The 22,845-nt window shown below is 39.2% G+C and overlaps 1 protein-coding gene across 1 annotated transcript in view; it reads left to right on the forward strand.

Moving 5' to 3' along the window:
- Positions 1-22,845, forward strand: part of LOC108790415 (band 4.1-like protein 4B) — a 68,877-nt gene that overhangs the window by 35,960 nt on the left and 10,072 nt on the right. The window contains exons 4-6 of the mRNA XM_018560668.1: positions 5,238-5,345; positions 8,736-8,862; positions 10,527-10,604. Of these exons, the coding sequence (XP_018416170.1) occupies positions 5,238-5,345; positions 8,736-8,862; positions 10,527-10,604 (313 nt within the window). The remainder of the gene's footprint in view (positions 1-5,237; positions 5,346-8,735; positions 8,863-10,526; positions 10,605-22,845) is intronic.

Below are 22,845 nucleotides of genomic sequence, written 5' to 3' on the forward strand. Positions count from 1 at the left end.
TTATAAAGTGCAGTAATATCATTGGTGTCAGAGAGTATTGCTGCTTTTCTACAGAGAAAGAACAGCCATAGCTGTTTCCAGCAAAGCAGGAAAGCTCTAGGTTAGCCTAGTATACACTACTGGTCAAATGTTTTATAACAACCCAATTTTTCAATTTTTTTGTGAAATTTATGCAGTTTAATATCTCAATGTACTCTTAAAATAAAGCATAGAGCAAATAAACAATTGGACATCCAAAAGAAATCATGGAATAATTTTCTTTAACAAAACGTTACATAGTTAGTCAGGTTGAAAAAAGGCACAAATCCATCGAGTTCAACCTATGAGGGGGAATAAAAGCCTAAACAGAACGCTATGCCCACAATTACCCACTGTTAATCCAGACGAACATACTGGCTCTCTGCACCTCTACAGGGTGTGCAAGGGAGCTGTACAAGCAATGCACATATGGATGAAGCTCCATCACAGTACAGCAGCCCACACCTGACCCCAGGCTAAGGATCCACTCCAGTTCTCCTAAGGTAGGGAGACTGGATGGATCTGATAACGAACTGTACTTCACAATCTAACCTACCGTGCATTTTGGTGTGAGAAGTGCATTGCATTGCCATTCATTTGAATGGCACCCCAAATGCACCTCCCATCCACAGATCTATTGCCCGCATCGAAACGTGCAGTACCGCAATGCTGAGGAACCATCCTTGTGCCTACTCAACAGCGTACAAAAACCCTGCGTGGTGAACCGAAGATCTAAAATTTTGATTCATTAGTCTATAAGACCTTCTTCCAGTCTTCAGTTGTAAACTGACGGTGCTTCATGGCCCAGGCAAGCCGCTTTTTCTTATTTTGCCATCTTAGCAATGGTTTTCTTACTGCCACTCGACCTGTCAAACTTGCAGCTTGAAGTCTTCTCTTCAAAGTTGAAACTGAGACTTGATAACTTCGATCAGTGTTAAGCTGTGCTTGAAGCTGTTGTCCTGTGAGACGCCTGTCACACAAGCTGTTGACTCTCAGAAACTTGTCTTGTGATTGTGTTTTGGCTTTGGGTCTGCCAGACCTCTTCCTGTCAGAGTTTCCTCCAGTTTCTAAGTGCCTTTTGATGGTGTAGGAAACTGTGTTCACAGACACCTGGATTTTCTTAGCAATTTTTCTAAAGGAAAGACCTTCACTTTTAAGGGTTATAACGGTCTGTCTTTCTTCCTTTGTTAATTGCCTTTTCAGCGCCATATTGAGAGCAATGTACAAATTCCTGCAGTACAATTTTGTCCATATATTGCCTAATAGGGTGTAGTAACAAAGTCTGTTCCATCACTGCTTTTATACAGAGATACAGACAGAGGGCTTGTAAGTAATCAACAAATGTTAGGACACCTGGAGGAATTGTTAGCACAAACTTTCAAGGCTGAATTTACTTACATTGCTGCAGAAAAAGTGTAAGTTGTTAACCCATTACTTCTTCCCTGATAAAGGCTTTTTTGTATAACTCTGAAATGTACATTATTTTTCAATTTTTGTTAAGCAAAACTTCTTTCTTTTCACCTCTGGCAGTTTACCGCTTACCTTTACCATACCATTTCAGGTTATTAACACCTTTGATGACACCAAAATAGGGAGGGTAATAGACACGGACTTAGACACTATAACATTACAGGAGGACTTGGATAAAATAGGGGAGTGGGCATTAATGTGGCAGATGAGGTTTAATGTCGATAAATGCAAAGTAATGCACTTTGGAATTAAAAATAAACAAATGGGTTATACAATTATGGGTATGCCGCTAGGGAAGTCAGAAATGGAGAAGGATTTGGGGGTCATTGTAGACCACAAACTGAAAGATAGTTTGCAGTGCCAGGCTGCTGTAAACAAAGCTAGCAGTGTTTTGTCCTGTATTAAAAAGGGGATGTATTGCAGAGACAAGTCTATAATTTTGCCACTTTATAGATCATTGGTTCGACCTCATCTGGAGTACGCGGTCCAGTTCTGGTCACCAGTACTAAGAAAAGATGTCCTTGAGTTGGAAAAAGTCCAGCGAAGGGCAACCAAACTAATTAGGGGTATGGAGGACCAGAGCTACGAGACAAGGCTACTAAATTTAAACATGTTCACATTGGAGGTGAGGAGATTAAGGGGGGATATGATTTCCATGTACAAAATGTTCAATGGTGGTAGCAACATTAGCGATAAACTGTTTAAAATTAACTCCGTTACAAAAACTAGAGGCCATCACCTAAAATTGGTGGAAAAAAAATTCCAGCACAAGGGGCGAAGGGGGTTCTTCACAGTAAGATCAGTTAGGGTCTGGAACTCACTGCCACAGGCGGTGATTTCAGCAAATAATGTGGAATTGTTCAAGAAACTTTTGGACGATTTCTTAAGGGACCGTAATATACAGGGGTACAGGTAATATACAGGGGTACAGGTACTCCTAGAATGAGATCCTAATAGGTTGGACTTGATGGACTAATGTCTTTATTCAACCTCAAATACTATGTAACTATGTAACTGAACTTGAACTGCTTACATTTAAATAAAAACTTGAAAAATGGGGTTGTTCTAAAACTTTGTACCGGTAGTGTACATGTGGAAAGAAACTTAGTAATCAAACTGCTGAGTGGAATGTGAAGATGATTAACTCAAGGTTGGACCCATTCAGATGTTATTTCAGCAATAAAAAAATAACAATAATAAATACAAATTTACTGGCTATTCAATACGCAGCTCTGTCTGCTCAAATTCCAGTCTTCCTGTTGAACTAGTTCTCTTGGGCTGGAATGGCCAATCATGGGGGTTTTGTTGTTGTCGCTATTGTCTACCTGATAACACACTTTTTTTTAATTGCAAGACGGTTTGTCTTGCAATAAAAAAATGTGCCTTGTCTATTTCTATCTGTTGCCTATACAGCTGTTCACATACTGGTCTGTTGCCAAACACAAACCTGAAGTATGTATTTGTAATATTTTAGGAATAATTGCAGATATGTGGATGGGAGGAGGTTCAGAGAAAGTGTGGTTGTGGTTTTCCAGTATTTTTTTGCACACTCTGTTTCAACAGTTTCTCAAACTTTTAAGACAATGCAGTCTGGTACTGGTACCTGGTACTGGTACCTTTTTGGTACTGAAAAAGAAGAGGCTCACAAACTACACTAATACTGTTTTGCCACTGTTTGAAGTTGAGATCTTTAGCTTAATTTTTTTAAGAGTAAACTTTCCTTTAGCTTTTAGATTTGTTGTGGCTGCTATTTCTGCTAAATCATTTAGGCCTATTACCGCTAGATTAAAAAAAATTGAGTGGGCAGCAAAAAATATCTAAAATGCTTTTTACATAAGTTAAAATGAATCATATTGGGGTATTCCCATTGTATTCAAGCCAAGCTAAATGTAAAATCAATTACACATCTAAAATATGTGATGGCAAAATACATTATCACTGATGCAGCCCTTGAAAATTGTACTGTTCTATTATACCCCATACAGCTTAAAGGCATGTCCCTAACCATGTGATTTAAAGGATTGGTGTTTTCTCCATGTTGAAGTCCCATTGAAAGGACCCTCTCCTCTCAATAGTTTAAAAAAAAACTTTTTTTACTTTGTTAAATGTCCTTTAATGGCAGTGCCCAGTCCCCCGTGCCCTTTTTTGATAGTAGTTTGCTTATTTGTCCAGCTGCAGTGGCAGACTTATGGAACAATGGACCCTGGTGCAAGATTGTTTTGACCCCCCCTTCCCAGCTCTTACAATGCCGCCCTGCCCACCTATAGCCATTACATTCTGCTTTTCTGTATAGAGGACTACAACTCCCAGCAATTCTTTATACAGAAATGCAGAATTGTAATGGCTATAGAGGACTACAACTCCCAGCAATACTCTCGACAGAAATGCAGAATGGTAATGGATATAGAGAACTACAACTCCCAGCAATACTCTCTGAAGAAATGCAGAATGGTAACGGCTATAGGGGACTACAACTCCCAGCAATACTCTCGACAGAAATGCAGAATGGTAATGGATATAGAGAACTACAACTCCCAGCAATACTCTCTGTAGAAATGCAGAATGGTAACGGATATAGAGAGCTACAACTCCCAGCAATACTCTCTAAAGAAATGCAGAATGGTAACAGATATAGATAACTACAACTCCCAGTAATACTCTCTACAGAAATGCAGAATAGTAACAGCTATAGGGGACTACAACTTCCAGAATTACACGCTACAGAAATGCAGAATAACTCCATCAGTTATAAAGGACTACAAATCATGTCACAGAACTTACATACACATACAGAAGATAAAAGCAGCAGAAGATAAAACCTCCTCCTCCACGGCAGGAACACCATGTAGCTGGGAGAGGTGGTGGGCTGTGTTATCAGGAAGCTGCTTGGTTCCTCCCAGCCGAGGCCCCAGCACTGCCTCGCCGGTTGCTTGCAGTCTGCTCTGCCTCACTCTGGCCTCACTGCCGTGCGGCCATTTGTGCGTGCGGCTGGCTGGCCCCCTATCTCTTGTCCTACCTTGCTACTGGTCTGGTGCCTGGGCCTGCTGGGCCCCCCCAGGCTCAGGCCCCAGTGCAGCCGCACCGGCTTCACCAGCGGTAGTTCCGCCCCTGTCCAACTGGATACATATTTTAGCATGAAATAGAAAATTGAGTGTATCCAAACACTTAAACCATATATGTTTGCTGCACAGGTCCACTTAGACAGTTGAAACCAAAAAAAGTGCCACCCTCTATGCCTGTTCTGGTGACAAATTGAAGTTTCCCTTCATCAGGACAAATATAAAGATCCTAACCCTTCACCACTCCAAAAAAGGAAAACATTGGCATTAATGCATAGCAACCAGTAATCATTTTTCTGCTGATGTCTTTATATGGTGGTCATTGTATTCTAACTGAAAGGTTTGGGTTGCTTCAAATATACAAAGCATGACAATATTTTGACACAGCCATCATAACATCTACCTAATGGAATATGAAGGGAAACAAGAGCTACGTTTTACTTGATTGGCCATTTAGCATTTTGTTGCATTGTTTAATTAGGTGTCATAGTAATTTGGCATATAGATGATTTACATTCTAAATTTATGCTTCAAATCCAGACGTATGCCAACCTTTCCTTTACTACTAAGTTGAGTAGATGTAACACATGTTTCTGGATAGACAGTATCCAATTATATTGCTGTTTGTATATACTGCAAACTGTTTTTATATACTGCACTTGTATTATATAATTACACTCTCTTCCACAGGAGTCCAGCATCTACCCGCACTGAGAGTATACAATCTACAGGATCATCCTCAAGCAAGCAAGAAACACGACCACCAAGATTAAAAAAGTTGATCAGACAGTATAGTTTGTGAGTGGTGTCAATTTGTGCATATATGCTTGCTAAACCATATCTATATTTATGTAGAACAATAATATTGCCACAGCCTAGTTTTGGTATGGTTAAGTTGGTGCAGAAATCACCAGTATATCTTTCTAGTACAAATTAGCTGCATTTGCATACACTCACATGATTAGAAGAACAAGGCTGCTTCAGATTGTGGTGTTCATTGAACAGGCAATGTACAGTCTGCATTTGGTACTGATGTAACATGTAGCGAGCTGCACTCGTGCGCATATGCTACATGAACTCCATTAATGACTTCATTTCAGATCTTTGTCTAGTGCACCAAAGAGAACTCAATACAATGCAGCCTGTGTGCTTGGATGAAAATTTCTGCAATGCTTAGCTCTCTCCTTATTTATCGCAGGCCATCTAAAATCATTAACAGTACCTTTTATGCTTCGGATCCATGGCTTTTTAGTGTACCAGAAACAGCTTAATCTGCACTTCCTGTAGATATTGTGTATTTATTATATAATATTTGCAACTATATTACTTTAAAAATATCATGCTTTTAACAGGCCTAAAAGTGATATTCGCCTGTCCATTTGTGTGAATGAAATGTAAAGTGGTTAGAACAATATTAAAATGTAAACTGACAAATACTAAAGCTATAAACATTGGTCTGTTCACAAAGATGTCAATTTACCCCTAGTTAAAAAAGTTTGATTCACACTGTTGCATTGCAGTGCACCACAACTCAATCTACCATAACATGGTACTGTGTGATGTGGTGCATACATGCACCTTTTTTTGTTGTTTTGTTTTGGTGCATATGGCAGCCCATTAAATAAATGTACTTCCTTAATGGAACCCACATTAATGCATGACATAATGCACGTTAACATATCACACAGATGTAGCAGGTCCTAATGGTTTAAGATAGATATGCTCCAATTTGATCAGACAACAGAACCATAACAACTTAACAAACAAGGCAGCAAGAGTTTTCCATAGCTGTCAAACGTGTCTAAAATGATTTTTAAATAGTCAGAGTTAAACATCCTTGTCAGCAGTATGCTTGGAATGGTTCTCTGAATTATGTAGTAGGAAAAAAAATAATCAGTTCTTTAAGTTCAAAAGCACTCTAAATATAATATAATAGGAAGTCTTTGTTGTAACCAAAAAATACAACGCAAAAAAGAGTATCATCTATCTCTATCCATCAGGTCATTTCACAGGGGCAGATGCTTTTGCACCACTGGACTATACCTTTTTTACCAAAATATTCAATAAACAAAACTCTAGGCTTCCTAAATCGGGCTTTTCTTATATAAGAATTTAAATTTTATGTTGGGTTCTAAAAACTCTTAAAATTATATTAACAAAAATTTCATTTGATCAGAACAAATTACACTTTTTAAGTAGTCACCCTATCATTTTGAGTTAAGTGTATAAGATCCTAAAAAAAAAAGTTCAATGTAAGCATGGGAAGAAAAATATTTTGGCCAGTAAAAGGACAATGATCCATTCAGTAGTTTTGTAAAAAGTTGTTGTATCAGCTCAGTGTACAGAGCATAAAACAATATGCCATTGTGAAGTAGAACAACGTGCAGCATATCCAAGAACTGTGAGAATGAAGTCCCAGTTCTAATGTAGTCATACTGGAAACAATTTGGTAATCTGAATAATTTTGACAGATGTAATTAAAAATATAACAATTATGCAAACACTTATTTTAACAGATTTCATGTCACTCTGATTAGTGACCTATTAAAGGATCATAAACATCATAATGAAGTCCACAACAGTGCCGAGATCCTTAAATGACTGCTCCCTAAATTGAGTTGTTACTGGATATTGGCCTGGTCACTATTTAGTGGGCAGTAGAAACGTTTGACCATTTCACTTTGCTTTTATAAATATCAACAACCTGAAAGGGATATGTAGGGTTTAAAGATACAAAATGATAAAGCTCTACAAATGTACAGTATTTCCCAAGTTATCTTACATTTGTATAAGACATAGTAAAAGCTAAAGTCTTAATCTTTTTGATTAGTCTACACAAAATAGTGGCTTATGCCACATAATATGGCAGAGAGAGATAAACCATTGCTTTCCATTTAGTGTCGTCTCAGCTTAACACAAGAATAGGTGCACTTACACCTAATAAATTGGATATATAAGGCACCTGGCTGAGATGACATCCATCCCTGTGTACCAAAATATGAAGGCCATAAGCTGATAAATCACTATATCTAATTTATTAGACTCTTTTTCAAATGGGACAGTTACACAAATATGGGCAAAAGATATGAGCTAGTAACTCTAGACTAGTAAAATAGACTGGTGTGTGTAAAATTTGTATAAGTATTTTTCAGGTAGACATACAAAAATATATAATAGCAAAGATTTGTTAACAGAGAACCAGCACAGGTTTATAAAATGTAGGGCATATCTAACCAGCATGGCAAGTTTAACCCTTTGACTACTAAGGGCATATCTTCTTCATCCTTGCAGTAAAAGGTTAAAACAAGCTCACCACTGCTAAAATTAATCAGAAGTTTCTGCTGTATAATGTGAAGTGATCTGGGTGGCTGTAAAGTCGTTCACTTCTACAGATCCCATGTTCCCAGTGGGGAGGAGAAAGCTGTCAGGAGGCCAAGTAGGGCAGAAAGCTTTGGTGGGAAGAGGGAGGGGGCAGGTTCAGTAAATATGTTAAATATTTATCGACCCTTGGCTGTACTGAGCAAACACCGACTGATCAGTACTGATCACTTGGTGTTTGTAAATAACTGAGGACATAGTGATTACAATATCCCCAGTTATGTATGAACAGGATGTGCTATAAACCATTTCATTTAGAAATGAACAGGAAGTAGCACAGCACAGAGGCTTCATGACTGTGTTCATAGTAAATATTTATTTTCTTCAGATTGTGAATGAGCAGGAAGCCTATATACAGAGTGATTCCTGTTCATAGAGTGCTGGGGCTGCATAAAAAGAGATTGAGGACTATGTGTCCTCAATCTCTTCTATTTTAAAAGGGAAATATCAGGGGTCTGTTTAGACCCTTGATATTTCTCCAAAGCCCCCCCCCCTTATAGTAAACAAAAAAAATAAATAAAAATAATGTAAAAATATTTTTATATGTTTAAAACGGTTTCAGCCTGACAAATTTAGAAATTTTGGTTTCAGTCTTAAAATTTTATTTAGGTGCATCCCTAGTTACAATGTATTTAGTCTTCTGGTACACCTAAGGCAATGCTTTTTTTTAAGATGATGAGGACAAAGGTTATCTTTCATTGCATATATACTCAGATAAAACTAAATATAAATTAAACAAGAAGAATAAAGAAAAAGATTTGTAAGAACTTGTGGTAATAACTTTTTTGTGGTAATGATTTTTTTCATCAGTAATCATAGTGATGAGGATGATCTTCCCCCAGCACTAGCTGCAGTAGCTGCTGAATCTGCTGCTGAGCAGAGAGCGGCCCTTCTCCTGGCTTCCAATGCAAATTCTCAGGCTTCCTCTATTGAAAAGGTATATATCACAACAATGCATTTAAATTTCAGCATTATAATGAACAATAAGCATGACCAATAAAATGCTAACAGGAGTTCTAGTATTCCCTTACTATATTTTTTTATTTTTGTCTGTGTTACTGTTAGATATTTTCCCTCACTTCCTGTCTGGAGAAACCTTCCCCACTCGATCAAAATCAGAAAAGTTTATAAATCCTCTACCCTGCCATACGTTGGCTGAATACTGTTCACATGGCATTCTCTCCACTAGATGCAGCTGAAGTGCATAGGCATTTCCTGGTTCCTCAGCTCCATCTAGTGGCGAGAATGCCATGTGACTGGCATTCAGCCAGCATATGGATGGGTGAATGATTTAAAAGTCATGGGTCAGCCCTCCAGCTGTGATTAAACTACAAATCTTATTAGGCATTGCAAGAATCTGACAGCCACAGGCATAACTTCCAAAGACAGATGTAGGATTTGTAGTTTTACCACAGCTGGAGGGCCAAAGTTTGACTACCCCTGCCCTAAGTTTGCGTAGGTAAAGTGGCATTAAACCCTCCAGTATCAAATAACATTTGTATGTACATCTGTTTTCTGTGCTTAAAAATGTCATGTATTCTTATAAAAGCTACTTGTAAAGGTATTCTCATACCTTTATCATTCTTCCCCCACTCTTTGACAGGTGCAGTGCTCCCCACAACTTCCAGTTGGGGAATGCACACACATGCTGTCTAAAAGTCACGGACATGTCCCATAAGTAATTGCGGTCACCGTAGAAGTATGCATATGCATAGAGTTTCATTCAATGTGTGCTTCTCTTGTAAAAAGCCAAAGACAGGCTGAACTGTCAATCAAGCAGGTGGGTGGGTCAAATGTCCTCCTAATTTCCAGCCTCTCTGTGCCACCTGTGCATGTTGCAATGTGCGGTAGTCCATCGGTAGGGAGTGCGCGCTCTGCTCTGGCTCCATGGAGACACTGTTAGTGTCTCCATGGAGAGGAGACACCACAGAAAAGTATGTGTAGTTAGGAAATAGAAACTAATGTTCCTGTGAGAACAACATGCATTAGAAAACATGATAAAACGTAAGTTTGGCTTTGCTCTTTTAATTTATATCCATTCAGATAAATAGCACTTCCAAAGTACTAGCCAACATTGTCTCCCTGCTCAAAGTACATATGTTCCAGCACTTTGCCTATGACGTGTCCTGTTTTCCGGCATATCCAAGTGCTTTTTTGAATGTGCCTTTTTTAAGGAACCATTATTACCAGCCAGGGTATCAAACATTATGCTTCCTCACACAAGGGGAATGAGTAGTCAGCAAACAAAAAAAGTCTTGTCTGGGAAGGGAGGGGAGAGAAGCAGAAAGGGGCAGCCACATTCTAACCACAGTAGCTCTTGGATTTTTTTTTCTGCATTGTAGAGCTACATGGATTTTCAAGGCTGGGCTGCTCTGTACATAAACTGCATGTATAATACCAGGAGTTGCTTTCAATAAGATTCTGTTGATAAATCATGGCCCTGTCAGAGACTACAGGTTAACTTTAATGCTTACCAGCATTATTATGATGTTACATGTCGGCTTATTTATGAATCTGTAATTATATGTATAGTATAAAATAACTATGACTGCAGTTTTGGTACACACTGCATTGTTTTTCATTAACATATTTATTTTACAGAGTCCTAGTAGAGCAAACAGCTCATTCACATTAGAGCCAGGTGACCTTCTGATGGATTTCACAGAAGCAACACCAATGGTAAGTCCACCATGCTCATTTGTATTGGTGGGGAGAGTTAAATGTTCCTTTTTTCAACATTAAGCAATGCTATTTGTATAGCCCTTGCACAAAAGGTTTAACAATACTTGTGGGCCTTACTGATGTGTAAACACGCCAAAGCAATTTAAACGTGCAATTACCATTTTGCTAGAAGGTATAAAGAACTACAACCACTAAGGTATGAATTAAAAACATACACAGCACACAGAGTGGGACCGTGTGCAATACAGAATATACAGCCCTGCATATAGAATGGAATGCAGAGCTTCCAGAATGAGATAATGTGGAACAGCAGGGTGTAAAGAATGAGGTAGTGTGGACAAAGAATGCATAGCATACAGTATGACGTGGTGTGACATAGGGAATGGACAGTATGGTATACAGAGTGAGGTGGTGTGGTATAGGAAATGTACACCCCAGGGTACAGAATAAGGCAATGAGGGAAAGTGTACAGCATGGTAAAGGAGGAGACAATATGGAATAGAGAATGCATAGCACAGTGTACAGAATAAGGTGCTGTTGAAGAGAAAATGTACAGCACAACATCCAGATAGGGAATGTACAGCCCAGTGAACAAAATGAGGTGCTATGGAACAGGGAATTTAAGGCACAGTGTACATACTGAGGCAATGCTGAATAGGGAATGTACAGCACAGCACATAGAGGCAGTGTCAAATAGGGGATGTACAGCTCAGTGTACAGAAAAAGATGGTATGGAATAGGAAATGTATAGCACAGCTTATAGAATGTAGTGGCGTGGAATAGGAAATGTACAACCCAGCATACAGAACAAGGTGGTGTTGAATGAGAGAGTATACCACAGCACGCAGAATAAGGGGGTGTTTAAATAGGAAATGTACAGCCCAGTGTAAAAAAAAGGTATTGAATAGGGAATGTACAGTGCAGAGAATAGACTGTGGTGGTGTGGAATAGGGGGCGTACAGCCCAGCATACAGAATTTTTTGGTGTGAAATGGGGAACATATACTGTGCTGCGACTGTTCGGTGCGGTGTGCTTCCCTGCTTTTTCAAAATGGTGCACCTATTTTTTCATGCGCCTCAATACATGACAATGTGTGGAATTAGGGCACATGGTGGTGTGGATGAGCCCTTGTATTGGTATATACCTTTTTCTGTAAATATTGTAGTTGATAGACACACATTTTCAGATGTCAGATAAGGAAAGTGGCTTACCCAGCTCCCAGTGTTCCCAGTGATCAGTGCTCTACTCCCTCAATCATACAGCACTGCATGCAGGGCAGGCACAGCCAAAACAAATAAAATCTCTGTGAAAGTAATAGAACACCTCCTGAACTAAGAAGAACCTCTCCTAGACTACCTGTTGCTTGTGGAACATTTACAGCAGTAGCTTCATAGCTTCAGAGGTCTGACAGGAAGCAGTGGGGGCAAAAGCCACCCTAGGAGTAGACAGTGAGGAGGTAGCAGGGAGTTACCAGCCTGAGAGGGACATTCTCCCTCCTGCACCTTTGCCATGTTTGTTCCTAATAACATATTATGCATGTAGCCAAATACTATCTTCTGCACTCTTGAAATGTATTCTGTTCACACACAATCTTGGATTTTTTCACAATTATAGTGGAAGCTACAAAAATTGAAACAGAGAAATTTGCAAATACTGTTGAAGCAATGATACATAATATATTTTTAATTAGCATAATGTATGAAATGTGGTTACAAATGTCCACATAGTACACGATACAGAAGATTATTCAAAATATATATATATATGCACAGATAAAGCAATGCTCTACATATAAATTATTATAGGTACAAAGAACCTGGCTTAAAACATTGTTGGAATTGGTTTGTGTTTCCTACACTATAAAAAGTACTTTTGAAATCTGGCGATCACAAATTGTTACAAAAACGTAAATTAAACTTTAACCTTTAAAAAACTTCCCCCTTAGCATTCCCCTCTACATTTACCTGTTCTCACCCCTAGGAGAGATTTTCTGTGCAGCCCACTGGGGACTGCACAGCTTCCTCACAAAGTGAAATCTCTATATATTTCTCTATATACTGTATTGATATTTCTATGGAAAGGCTGTCCTCTATTGGTTCCAGAGAAGGTGAATCTACTCAACAGACAGCATTGAAAGTGCAACAGAGGCTTTAATTTGTATTCTTTACCAAAACACTGCAATTCCACTTTCTGCAGATATATGATGATTGTGCTTATAGCACAACTAAGATGAGATAAGTTTAAGAGCCTAGTAGTTTTGCTGACAGCCTTTCCCTCCATTACTTAAAATCATTTTTACTTGTCTGTTGGAGAGTTTCCTTCTCTTCCTATCTGGTGAAAAGGTTGTCTCTGGGACAGTGAGTAAATAGAAATCTCTCTAATGGAACCCTGGACAATAGTAAAACCTGGACAACAGTAAAACCTAACAGGTGTGCTAATCCTTCCCTACTCTATCACAAACTAAATAAAACGTTTATGCTGTACATAGACCTTACTAGCAGTATAGGTGAGTGTTTTAGTAGGCACATTTATACAGCAATTTGTTTGTCTGATTCTTGTATTAAAGCCAAGGATACTGACCCAGAAGTAGTATTTAACATACCTTTACTATGCAAGAAATTCTACTACTTTGTTAAATGAAAAACAACACAAAACATACAGGCTGCTCATACATACATACTGTACATTCAAACATGCATACATACATACATACATACATATATACATACCATGCATACACTATACCCTTCTCTGACACATGTAATGGTTTCTATAAGAGGATACACTAAAATGTTACTTAGCTTGGAGTTGCAGGTGTACAAGATTGCGTATTGAATACAATTTTGTGGCTAGCAAAATGGCTTCTGGTTGCAGTTTCTCTTGAAGTGTACGGGAAGAAAACGCGCGTGTGACGCGCTTATGCAATACGCACAGGTGTGAACCAGGCCTAAGTGTCCTTTTCTGTGAAGTCCTCTTGTTTTATCTGGGCTGCTAACTTTTATTCAGAAAAAATTGGTAGCCCACTTGTGGGCGTCACCCTTAATCTAATCCATCAGATTTCTATGGCCGGTATATTTGTTTTTCCAACTCTAGATAGCAGCACAACACCACAAATGCAGTTAAATGCCAAAGGCTAGGCTATTGTTAATCAGCTTGGGTGTGTTATTGACACTAAGCTTCCCCAAAACAATATCCCATTGTGAGGAAAAAATGGAAAAACAATAGAGGTCAGCTGCACCATTGTCAGAAAACTGGCTTTAAACAATGAAAAAACACAACTGAAGTAGATTATCTCACTCATTGAGTACAATTACTCATTTATATAACATGCAAGGCAGGTGATCACCTGAATGCCACCTAAGTGCCCTTCATTATGCAAACTACAGATTTCGGGAGGCAGCAATTTCTAAAAGCTTTATAAAACAGAAATACTTTATAGATTCTCCCAGAGAGTATAGATCATTGTTGAAGCCCAGCACAGACTTTCCTGTTAATTTGTAGCATTATTATGTCTCTCAATTTTGTTCCTGATTAGTATACAGTTGTCTAATTAAGCTGTGTGAATATTCTTCTTGCACAGCTCATAAATTATCAGAAACAAAGATGAGAATTTATATACTTTCGGTGTATAATGCTACCTGTGGTTACATAAACAATAAGATAGTGAAAATTACATTTTAGTCAGCTTACAATTTTATCTTGTTTTTTTTTATTAAAAGACTACTTAGGAAAAACACAAAGACTGATAATCAACTCTTCTTAGTTTTATATAGTTACATGGTTAGTCTTTGGTCTTTGGCTGTGATCAGTTGCCATTGTTGGCCAGTCCTCCCTTCTAGACCTCATAATGCCTTAAAGCCCATTTCCACCTTTGCAGAGGTATTTGTAAAAAACATATGCCAGCATTATATGCTGAGTGTACATGAAGCAGACATATGCAGTTGCTGTATATGAACACAGCAATTTACATTTGTGTTAGCTTTCCTTTGTCCTGGCAGAAATACCAGACCTTGTAATACCAGGAACAGAGATGTGTGTGCTCCAATATTATAATTCATTCAATACATATTGGGCAGGATGTCATGACAAACATTCTGCTACCTCACAATAGGTTACATGAGTGTTTAAATTAAGCCATATTGGCATAATGAATGAGCTACTTCCCAGTGACATCCCACACTTGGCAGAGACGGAAATACAAATCAACCAATAATATTCGACTATTTATCACAGCAATGAACTAGTTAATTGTCTAAAACCACAAAGTCACTCCCAAAAATTGCATCATTTGGTACCTATTTTGAAAGAACGTTTAGTCAAGCTAGACATTCACTTTACCAGCACATAAGACTTAGACCGTTACAAAAAAAAAAAAGGAAGTTATGCAAAACTTTTAAACTTATAAACAAGGCTGATGAAACCTTTGTTCATCATCTTTTAAACAAAATGGAGTCTTTGACATAAATACAAAATGGCTTAAATAGCCTAACCAACTTTTCCACCTCACCTTTTCATATCCTCATGGAAATGGCTGCCTCTGTGCTCTGCAAGCAAAGTGTGTATATTACAACTGAGCTCTCCCTCTCCCCCACTTGTTAGTATTCACAGTGGCAACCCCCTTTGTGTATTGTGTGTAAAGGCAGAGCTGTTGCTTAATGATCATGTTACACAGAATCGCAGGGAGGAGGGTAGCTGTTTACACCCTGCTTTACAATCTGACCCTGGTGTCAGATTGAATTTCCTGTGGAGTAAAGTTTGAATTTCTAGGATTCAGGCCTAATAAAAGCTTCATTAAAAAAAATTAAGAAAGCCTGCAATGTGAGTCATGACAATGTGCACATGTATACACCATCACTGCACCTCTTCATTACCACAACAAATGCTAATCAATTACAATGGTGGAAATGGGCTTTAAATTTGTTCCTCTGCTAGGTGTGCCTGCTTTTTACAGGTGCCATTCAGCAGAGGTGCGGTTGTAGATCTCTCGGCCTGCTGCAGGAAGACCCCATTATTTCATATGGGGCACATACCCCACATAAAAGACTAGGGTCTGCCTGCAGCAACCATGTGAAGCATGGGTCAGGGAGAGGAGACAAGAAAAAGTCTAGCTGGCTAAGAGAGTTGGGGGTCTGCTGCTCTCATTTTTATGCATAGCAGAAGAATATACTTTTTTTTACCTGCAGTTATAGTTTCTATAACTTAACTATAACTGCAACTTTCTAGTGTGTTTTTTAGTACAGTGATTGCTGGAACACATAGAATTAGTCCACTGGCCAGGAAATTAAAATATTATATTATTAAGTGTGTGGGGCAGATAATTATATGCAGCTCCCAGGGAAATTGTACATTTGAAGAATGGATCTCAAAAGAAAAACAAGTGCAGAAAGCATACACACCTAAATATTTAACAGATTAGAATTTTAGTAATGAATCATTAACTCTGCTTTACTGTAAATTTGCCTGAATTTGTTACTTGATCCAGTTTACTAATGTTCAGTAAACTCACTAAAAAAGCTTTAAAGGTTTTCTCTTGGTTAAAAGAGCACAGAAAGTATGTCCTATTACTTATCCTATTCCAGTCTCCCTTTTTGGCTATACAAGCAGTAAAAAAGTAAATTATTTTAGGTAGTGGTAATACCAATAATAAAAAAAAGAATTAGCTATGAGCATACCTAGTATACCTGGATCACATATATGTACATATCTGTATGCATCGCTATTGCACACACATTTATGCCCATCTTTCGCAGAGGAGCACTGTGGAGACTGAATGTAATTACACTAATCTCTGAGATGATAATTAAATAGCCTGGCTTAAAGGCAGCATTGCCTCATCCTGTTCTTCATCTTGTTCTCTGTGTTGCAAGTGCACTTGAGAAGCCAAATGAGCTAATCAGCCAACAATATCCTGCTGCTTATATGAGAGAAAATTGATAACAATGCCAATCTTACTCACACACCTGCCCTTTCAACATCTGCTTTTCGTGGCCAGGGCATTACCAGTGGCAAGAATTTTTACGTTTTTTTTATATAGCCACATCTGCACCTTTAATTGTTGGATAATACCCCTGCTATTTAGCTGTATTATTTTAGGTTTGTGTCAGGGACCAGAACACCTCCAGGTGGCACTGTGGCGCTGGAACCAGATCCTGCAGTTCCAGTGCCCGCCTGCAGGTGTCTCCAGGCAGCCAGTGGCTGTCGGGGACCTGAGTTCCTCCAGGTGGCACTGTGACTCTGAAACCAGGTCCTGCAGTTCCAGTGCTCACCTACAGGTGTCTCTGCAATTAGTCACCACCTGCTGCTGATCTGGGAGGGTATTTAACCTCTCCTTGCAGTGAGGCCTGTGCCTCATTATTGTCGCCATATTTTGTTCCTGCTACCTGTATCCTGTTCCTGCCTTGTACCCTGACCTGACTCCTGACCCTTACCCCTGAGGCCCCCCTGACCTGTGTCTCCTAGGTCCACTCTGCTCTCTGGGTTATACTCAGCCCTGTTCCCTGATATCTATTTTTTTGTTGTATATTGTTTAGTTCTCTTATGTTACTTGTGGGTGGTGGTGGGGTTGCATGTGTTTGTGGTGTTTTTCTAATGAACCATAGTTCACAGGAATTGTTTGGTATCTGAAGTGTGGTCACATATTTGGTTCCCCTGTAGAGATACCTGTACACGGTATTGTGACAGTCTGCCAGAAAAAATGTCAGGCAACTGCCAACAATTTTTTTAATTCTCAGTACTGTTTGTTAATTTTACAAGCCTCAAAGAATGTATTAAGGTGTCTGTGAGCCAGGAACAGTTTTGTAACACAGAAAAAGTCACCTTGCAACAATTTAGTGTTGGGTAACTGCACAATCTAGAAAAAAATCATTCATTTTAAGCTGAACTCTGGGATCCCCCTACCCCATCCTAGTTATTCATATATACAGTAAATCCAACACTGTGGCCTGCATTTCATTAATAAAATGAAGGCCATGCTGTGAAGTATTACTGCAGAGTATAGCAGAGAGCAGATATCAGTATCTACTCTCTATTATAAATGGCAAATGGCCCCCAAAGTGTCTGGTTGTGAAGTCTCTAATAAAAGCAATTACTTTCTTTTTAAATCAGTACTCTTTTGCATGGCATCTGAAGAGTTAATGAGGATATATTGATTACATGCTTGGATTTCTACTTCCTTTGCATGTAACAAAGGCTGCTTCTTGCTTGCATGTCATTTTTTATGTGTACAGCACACAAATCTGTAACCTGGTCTATTTAATAATCCTGTGTGGTAAAATAAAATATGTTCAAATTGCGTTTGTAATAATGCTTTTCATTTTAATACAAAGCTTTCAGACTTTTTCTAATTAGGTTACCGTAGTAACACAGTGCAGCTCTTCTGGATTAAAATAATATGCAGCAATATCTGCTTTAAATGGATCCAGATTTGCCTTTGTTTCTTCAGTAGGGAAATGGTTAGATTGTTAAATATTTCAGAAACAATTTCTACTGATAAGACTAAATACAGTATGCAAAAATATTTGAAAGCTTGACTATGTGATTTTATTAGGTAGGAAACCTAAGCTACCAAATTTATTAAATGTTTCAGAATGTCTATAAATCAATTTATGAAATGTAAAATTTGGTGAAAGACATCCTCTAAACCCCTGGTCCCTAACATGGCATGGCTCACTGTGCTCCAGACCTTAGATTAAGTCTGAAACACACCATGCTGCACACTGAGTCCTAGCAGATTGTTGTGCTGGACTTGCTGGCTGTGGAAGCCATGCTTCAACACTAAGCTCACAATGATAATCAGCTCCTGAGCTTCTGGTTCTTCTTTCATATGAGTACATAGCAGCAGAGCACTGTAAAAACAATGCTTCCACATTGTGTTTACAGAGGGAGTGATGTCACAGTCCTAACCGACCTCACATTAGTGAGAGAATCTAAATATGATTGCTATACATGATGGCTTTCCAGAAGTCTCCCATTTCTTCCCATGGTAGAACATTTAAAGCAACAGCCCACTACAACTAACTAGGGGATAATAACTAAATAGAAGGAAACCCCATCAGTGGCAGTAACCTACTGTTACACGTTTACATGGGAGATCTCTGCATTCCAATTGATATTTCAGTCCCCTGTTGAGCGATCAGCTTCCTACTCTTTTCTATGTGAATGTCCTTGAGAAAGTCCATTGGACGAAACGCGTAGGGGAGGGGCTACACGCCGACGCTAGTGTATGGAGTGGAGGAGAGAGAGCTGAGCTCATACAAGCCAATTTTATGTTTTTACAGCGCTTAAAAACTCTTTTAAATGTAAGTGTTCTGATTTTTATGAATGAACTATCATCTAGCAGTTTTACACTATGTGCCATCTTGGTTTTCTATTTTGAGCGAATAAGAGAGATTTGGGAGAGACAACGGGCAGACTCATAATTTTCAGCTGTTGGTGATTCAGTGGAGAGGGAGACATGGGACACCAGGGAATTTTGCAGAGCGTTTGAAAACCACTGGGTGGTCAGAATTATCTGGTGAGTGTGCTAGTGTTTGTGCACCTAGAGGTGGATCACTGGTGATTAATTGACGAGGAATTGAAGCACAGAAGTCACGAGTGATTGTGGAACTTTATATGCAATGATTATTTGACTCACTGATGCAAAGAAAGTGAACGCAAGGATTTCATCACATTTATTTTTGATCATATCAATTTGTCAGATTTCTCGCATCACCTTTCAACATCTCGTGGAGTCACGAGGCGGCCCAACAAAGTCATCTCGTGGAGTCATCTCGTGGCCCAACGAAGCACTGATGGGGTGGTCATAATAATCTGGCCACTCAGTGTATATAAGTTGGAGTGAAGATTTTGTATAATTGTCACTAAGTATATGCACTTAGAGTTTTATAATATTAGAGATAACGCTGTATTTTTTTGTTTAATATAATGTGAATGTACTACAGTATTGTGAAAATGTAAGTACATCCCATGAAAATCGTTCACTATTTCAGGAAAACATTAGATCTTCATTCTGAAAGTGCCCACAGATAAAGGTGATATATGTGAAATTGTGTACTGTGGAAAAGGCAAGCAAGTAGACCCTTGGCCTCAGAAGCTGGCATTGTCCACTTTGGCAGAAATTACAAATTGTAGGCATTTGCAATAACTGTCCATCAGTCTCTAAGATCAACTCAGTGACATTTTGGACCACTCCTCTATGCAAATTTTTTTCAGTTGAAAGATGTTTGTGGCTTTCCTTAAAAGACTGTATTTTTTTAATCCCCCACAGCATGTAAATGGCATTCAAATCAGGTTTGTGATTAGACCACTCCATAACCTTCTTCTTTTTGAGCCATTACTTACTTAGTTACATAGTTGACAAGGTTAAAAGAAGACACAGGTACATCAAGTTCAACCTCTGTATGAATGTGAGTGTAATGTGTTTGAAAAACTACTGCTACAAGCATAGGTCAGTTTTTTTCCCCTTTCAGTTTCCCAAACCCATACTGGAATTGAAATAAAACCCTGGATCAATCTCCTATTAATTTTAAAAGTTCTTTTAGCCCTATATATTATGCTGACTGAGGAAGATAACTAAAAGCTAATAGCTAATACTTCTTCATGGGGAAGAGAGTTCCTAGTTTTCACTGCTCTAACAGTAAAGCAACCCCTTTCTCAGTTTAAGATTAAACCTAATTTCCTTCTAAATTGTATTTACATGCTTTCTTCAGGGACCTTCGAATGAACAGATTATTGGGATCTTCGAATGAACAGGTTATTGAAGTTTATATAATCACCTTTGATATAATTATACTTTGTGATCACCCCAGTGTGAGACATTTGCAGTGTCCCACACCAGCTCTACGTATTGGAAAGGCAACCTGGAGGGCCATGAAAAACAATAGCTGGCCTGATTAGCCAACAAAGTAGTGTGATCCAAGAAGATATGCAGAGCCTTGGATTTCTCTTCACCGACATGCAAACCTGAAATAAAGAAATCCGGGAGAAAGGAAAACAGGTTAGGCAGGGATATATGTGGAATAGAAAGATGTAACAAAATATCATCTGAAAAGCATTACCTTGTGCTAAATGCCCGTGATCTCAATACCCTTCAGGGCGAGACCCTATCGCTGTTGCAAGAGGCTCCAATGCCAGAATAAAATGTATAGGAAAAAGGGAACATCCCTGCCTAGCCCCGCAGTGACAAAGGAATCGGAGTAAAATCCACTGTACCAGATATTTACTTTAGGACAAAAGTAGAGATCCACCAAAGAAATTGATCCTGCAATCCCCATTTCCAAGAGCAAAAAAAAGCTTTCCTCACATCAAGCATGAGAGCATAATTTTTGGAGAGCGGGCATGATTGGTATGAATAAGTTGAATGGTACATTGAAATTAATTTTTTGCCTGGCGTTTGGGGACAAAGCCCATCTGATCCCTATGAATGACCTTTCCCAACAACTGATTCATCCTGTTAGCCAGCATTTAGGTAAAAAAATTTAATGTCGACATTTAACAAGGAAATAGGCCTATTTAGACATGGAGGTCCATATCTGGCTTAGGAAACATCACATTTCTCATGGCTAGCATGTCAGGGGACAACATCTAACCACCCTTAAGGTCACTGAAGAGATCCACCTAATGTGGAGTCAGGATGTCTGAAAAACATTTTATAACACAAAACAGAATAGCCATCAGGTTCCAGTTTCTTACCTGACTGCAAAGAAGTGATTGCTCCAGTCACTGCCAGTGGCGTAATGTCTTGATCCATCAAGTGAGCACACTCCTGTGGCAGGCGAAGCAGCACAAGTTTTTTCTTAAAAACCTCTCAGCCTTCCACTCAGAGAAATTGCCAGTGTCAGCATACTGGCGAGAAAAAGGAAACTGAAATAGCTTGAGCACCTTCAGTGGATTGCCAGTAAGAGTATGTCACCTAGTTTTGAGGGAAATAGGGACAAACGTTTGCTCCATACAGTGTAAGCGCTTGGCTAGCATAGAATCATGCTCTTAATATAACATTTTTGCTATGAACTGTACATTTTTCAATATTGAACCTCATCTGCCATGTAGCCCCCTATTTAATCTAGGTGTTCCTGTAATGACATTACATCTTGTGCTGAATTTATTTCCCCCTCATACTTTGGTATGGTCATCAAATCCCGAAATTGAACTCTTAATGCTTTATAACCCTGAAGTGAAAAAAAGATACAGTGCTGTAGACCATTGTACTTGCCTTGCTTGCTGTGTGCTTTTTCTCCCAGGCTTGTGGTTGCTCTGCACTCTTACCAAAACGCCTTAATCTCAGGTTCCCTTTTTCAAGTGGCTCTATTCCCTCACAGGGTCCCGTGGTGCCACCCTTGCATGTGTGCTCCCAGCATGCATACATTCACAAAGCTTTCCTGAAAGCCTAAGGCCTGGTTCACACCTGGGCGTTTTACAGCGCGTTCCTACGCTCTGTAAAATGCTCAACATGTGAAAACCAATGATTGCCTATGGGCATGGTTCCCACCTGGGCGTTTTGCAGCGCATTCCTACGCCCAAAGAAGTACAGGAGCTTCTTTGGGGCGTATTTGCCGCGTATCCATTGGGATACAGCCAGGTAGCCCTCGGAAACGTGCATTTGACACGCGGTATTTATACCGCGAACCGCTGTAAAAACGCGCGGCACGAAACACGCGACAAACGCACATATTCGATATGCCTAGGTGTGAACCCAGCCTAATGTGGCAAGTCACTTTCATGCCCTCAACTCCTCTTTCCTCAGTGTGCACACATGCCACTCCTCTGTTCGGTCTCCAGTGTGTGCGCTTCCCCACACGAAAGTTAAGGGAGACAGCATGGAGCAATATGGAGTTGGGGGCAGTGAAGCCATTAACAAAGTAAGTGTTGGCCACAGACTACTGTTAAACTATGTAATACAGAATTGTACTGATTCCACTGATTTATAATACTGTATAAATTGAAAAAGGCTGGAAGATTTAGTACTACATTAACCTCAATATGATTAATAAACAAGTTAAAGTGACACTAAACTCAGGTGTTAAATCTTAAAAATGCATTCAAGTACCTTAACTATTAACAAAAATGTTGCTTATTTGTGCATCACTCAGCTGTAGATCCTCAACTCATCTCTGAATTCATGCTGACACTGTCCTTCCTTCTGGAGGGTGGCTACTTGTGTTCCCCTTGGTCCCTGTGTGTGCTGTAAAGTAGCCACCACTCCAAGCTCCCTCCCTTGAGATTTAACTCCTGAGTTTAGTGT

The sequence above is a fragment of the Nanorana parkeri genome, unplaced genomic scaffold (assembly GCF_000935625.1).
Source record: "Nanorana parkeri isolate BGI_ZX_2015 unplaced genomic scaffold, ASM93562v1 scaffold471, whole genome shotgun sequence".
NCBI classification, from domain to species: Eukaryota; Metazoa; Chordata; class Amphibia; order Anura; family Dicroglossidae; genus Nanorana; species Nanorana parkeri.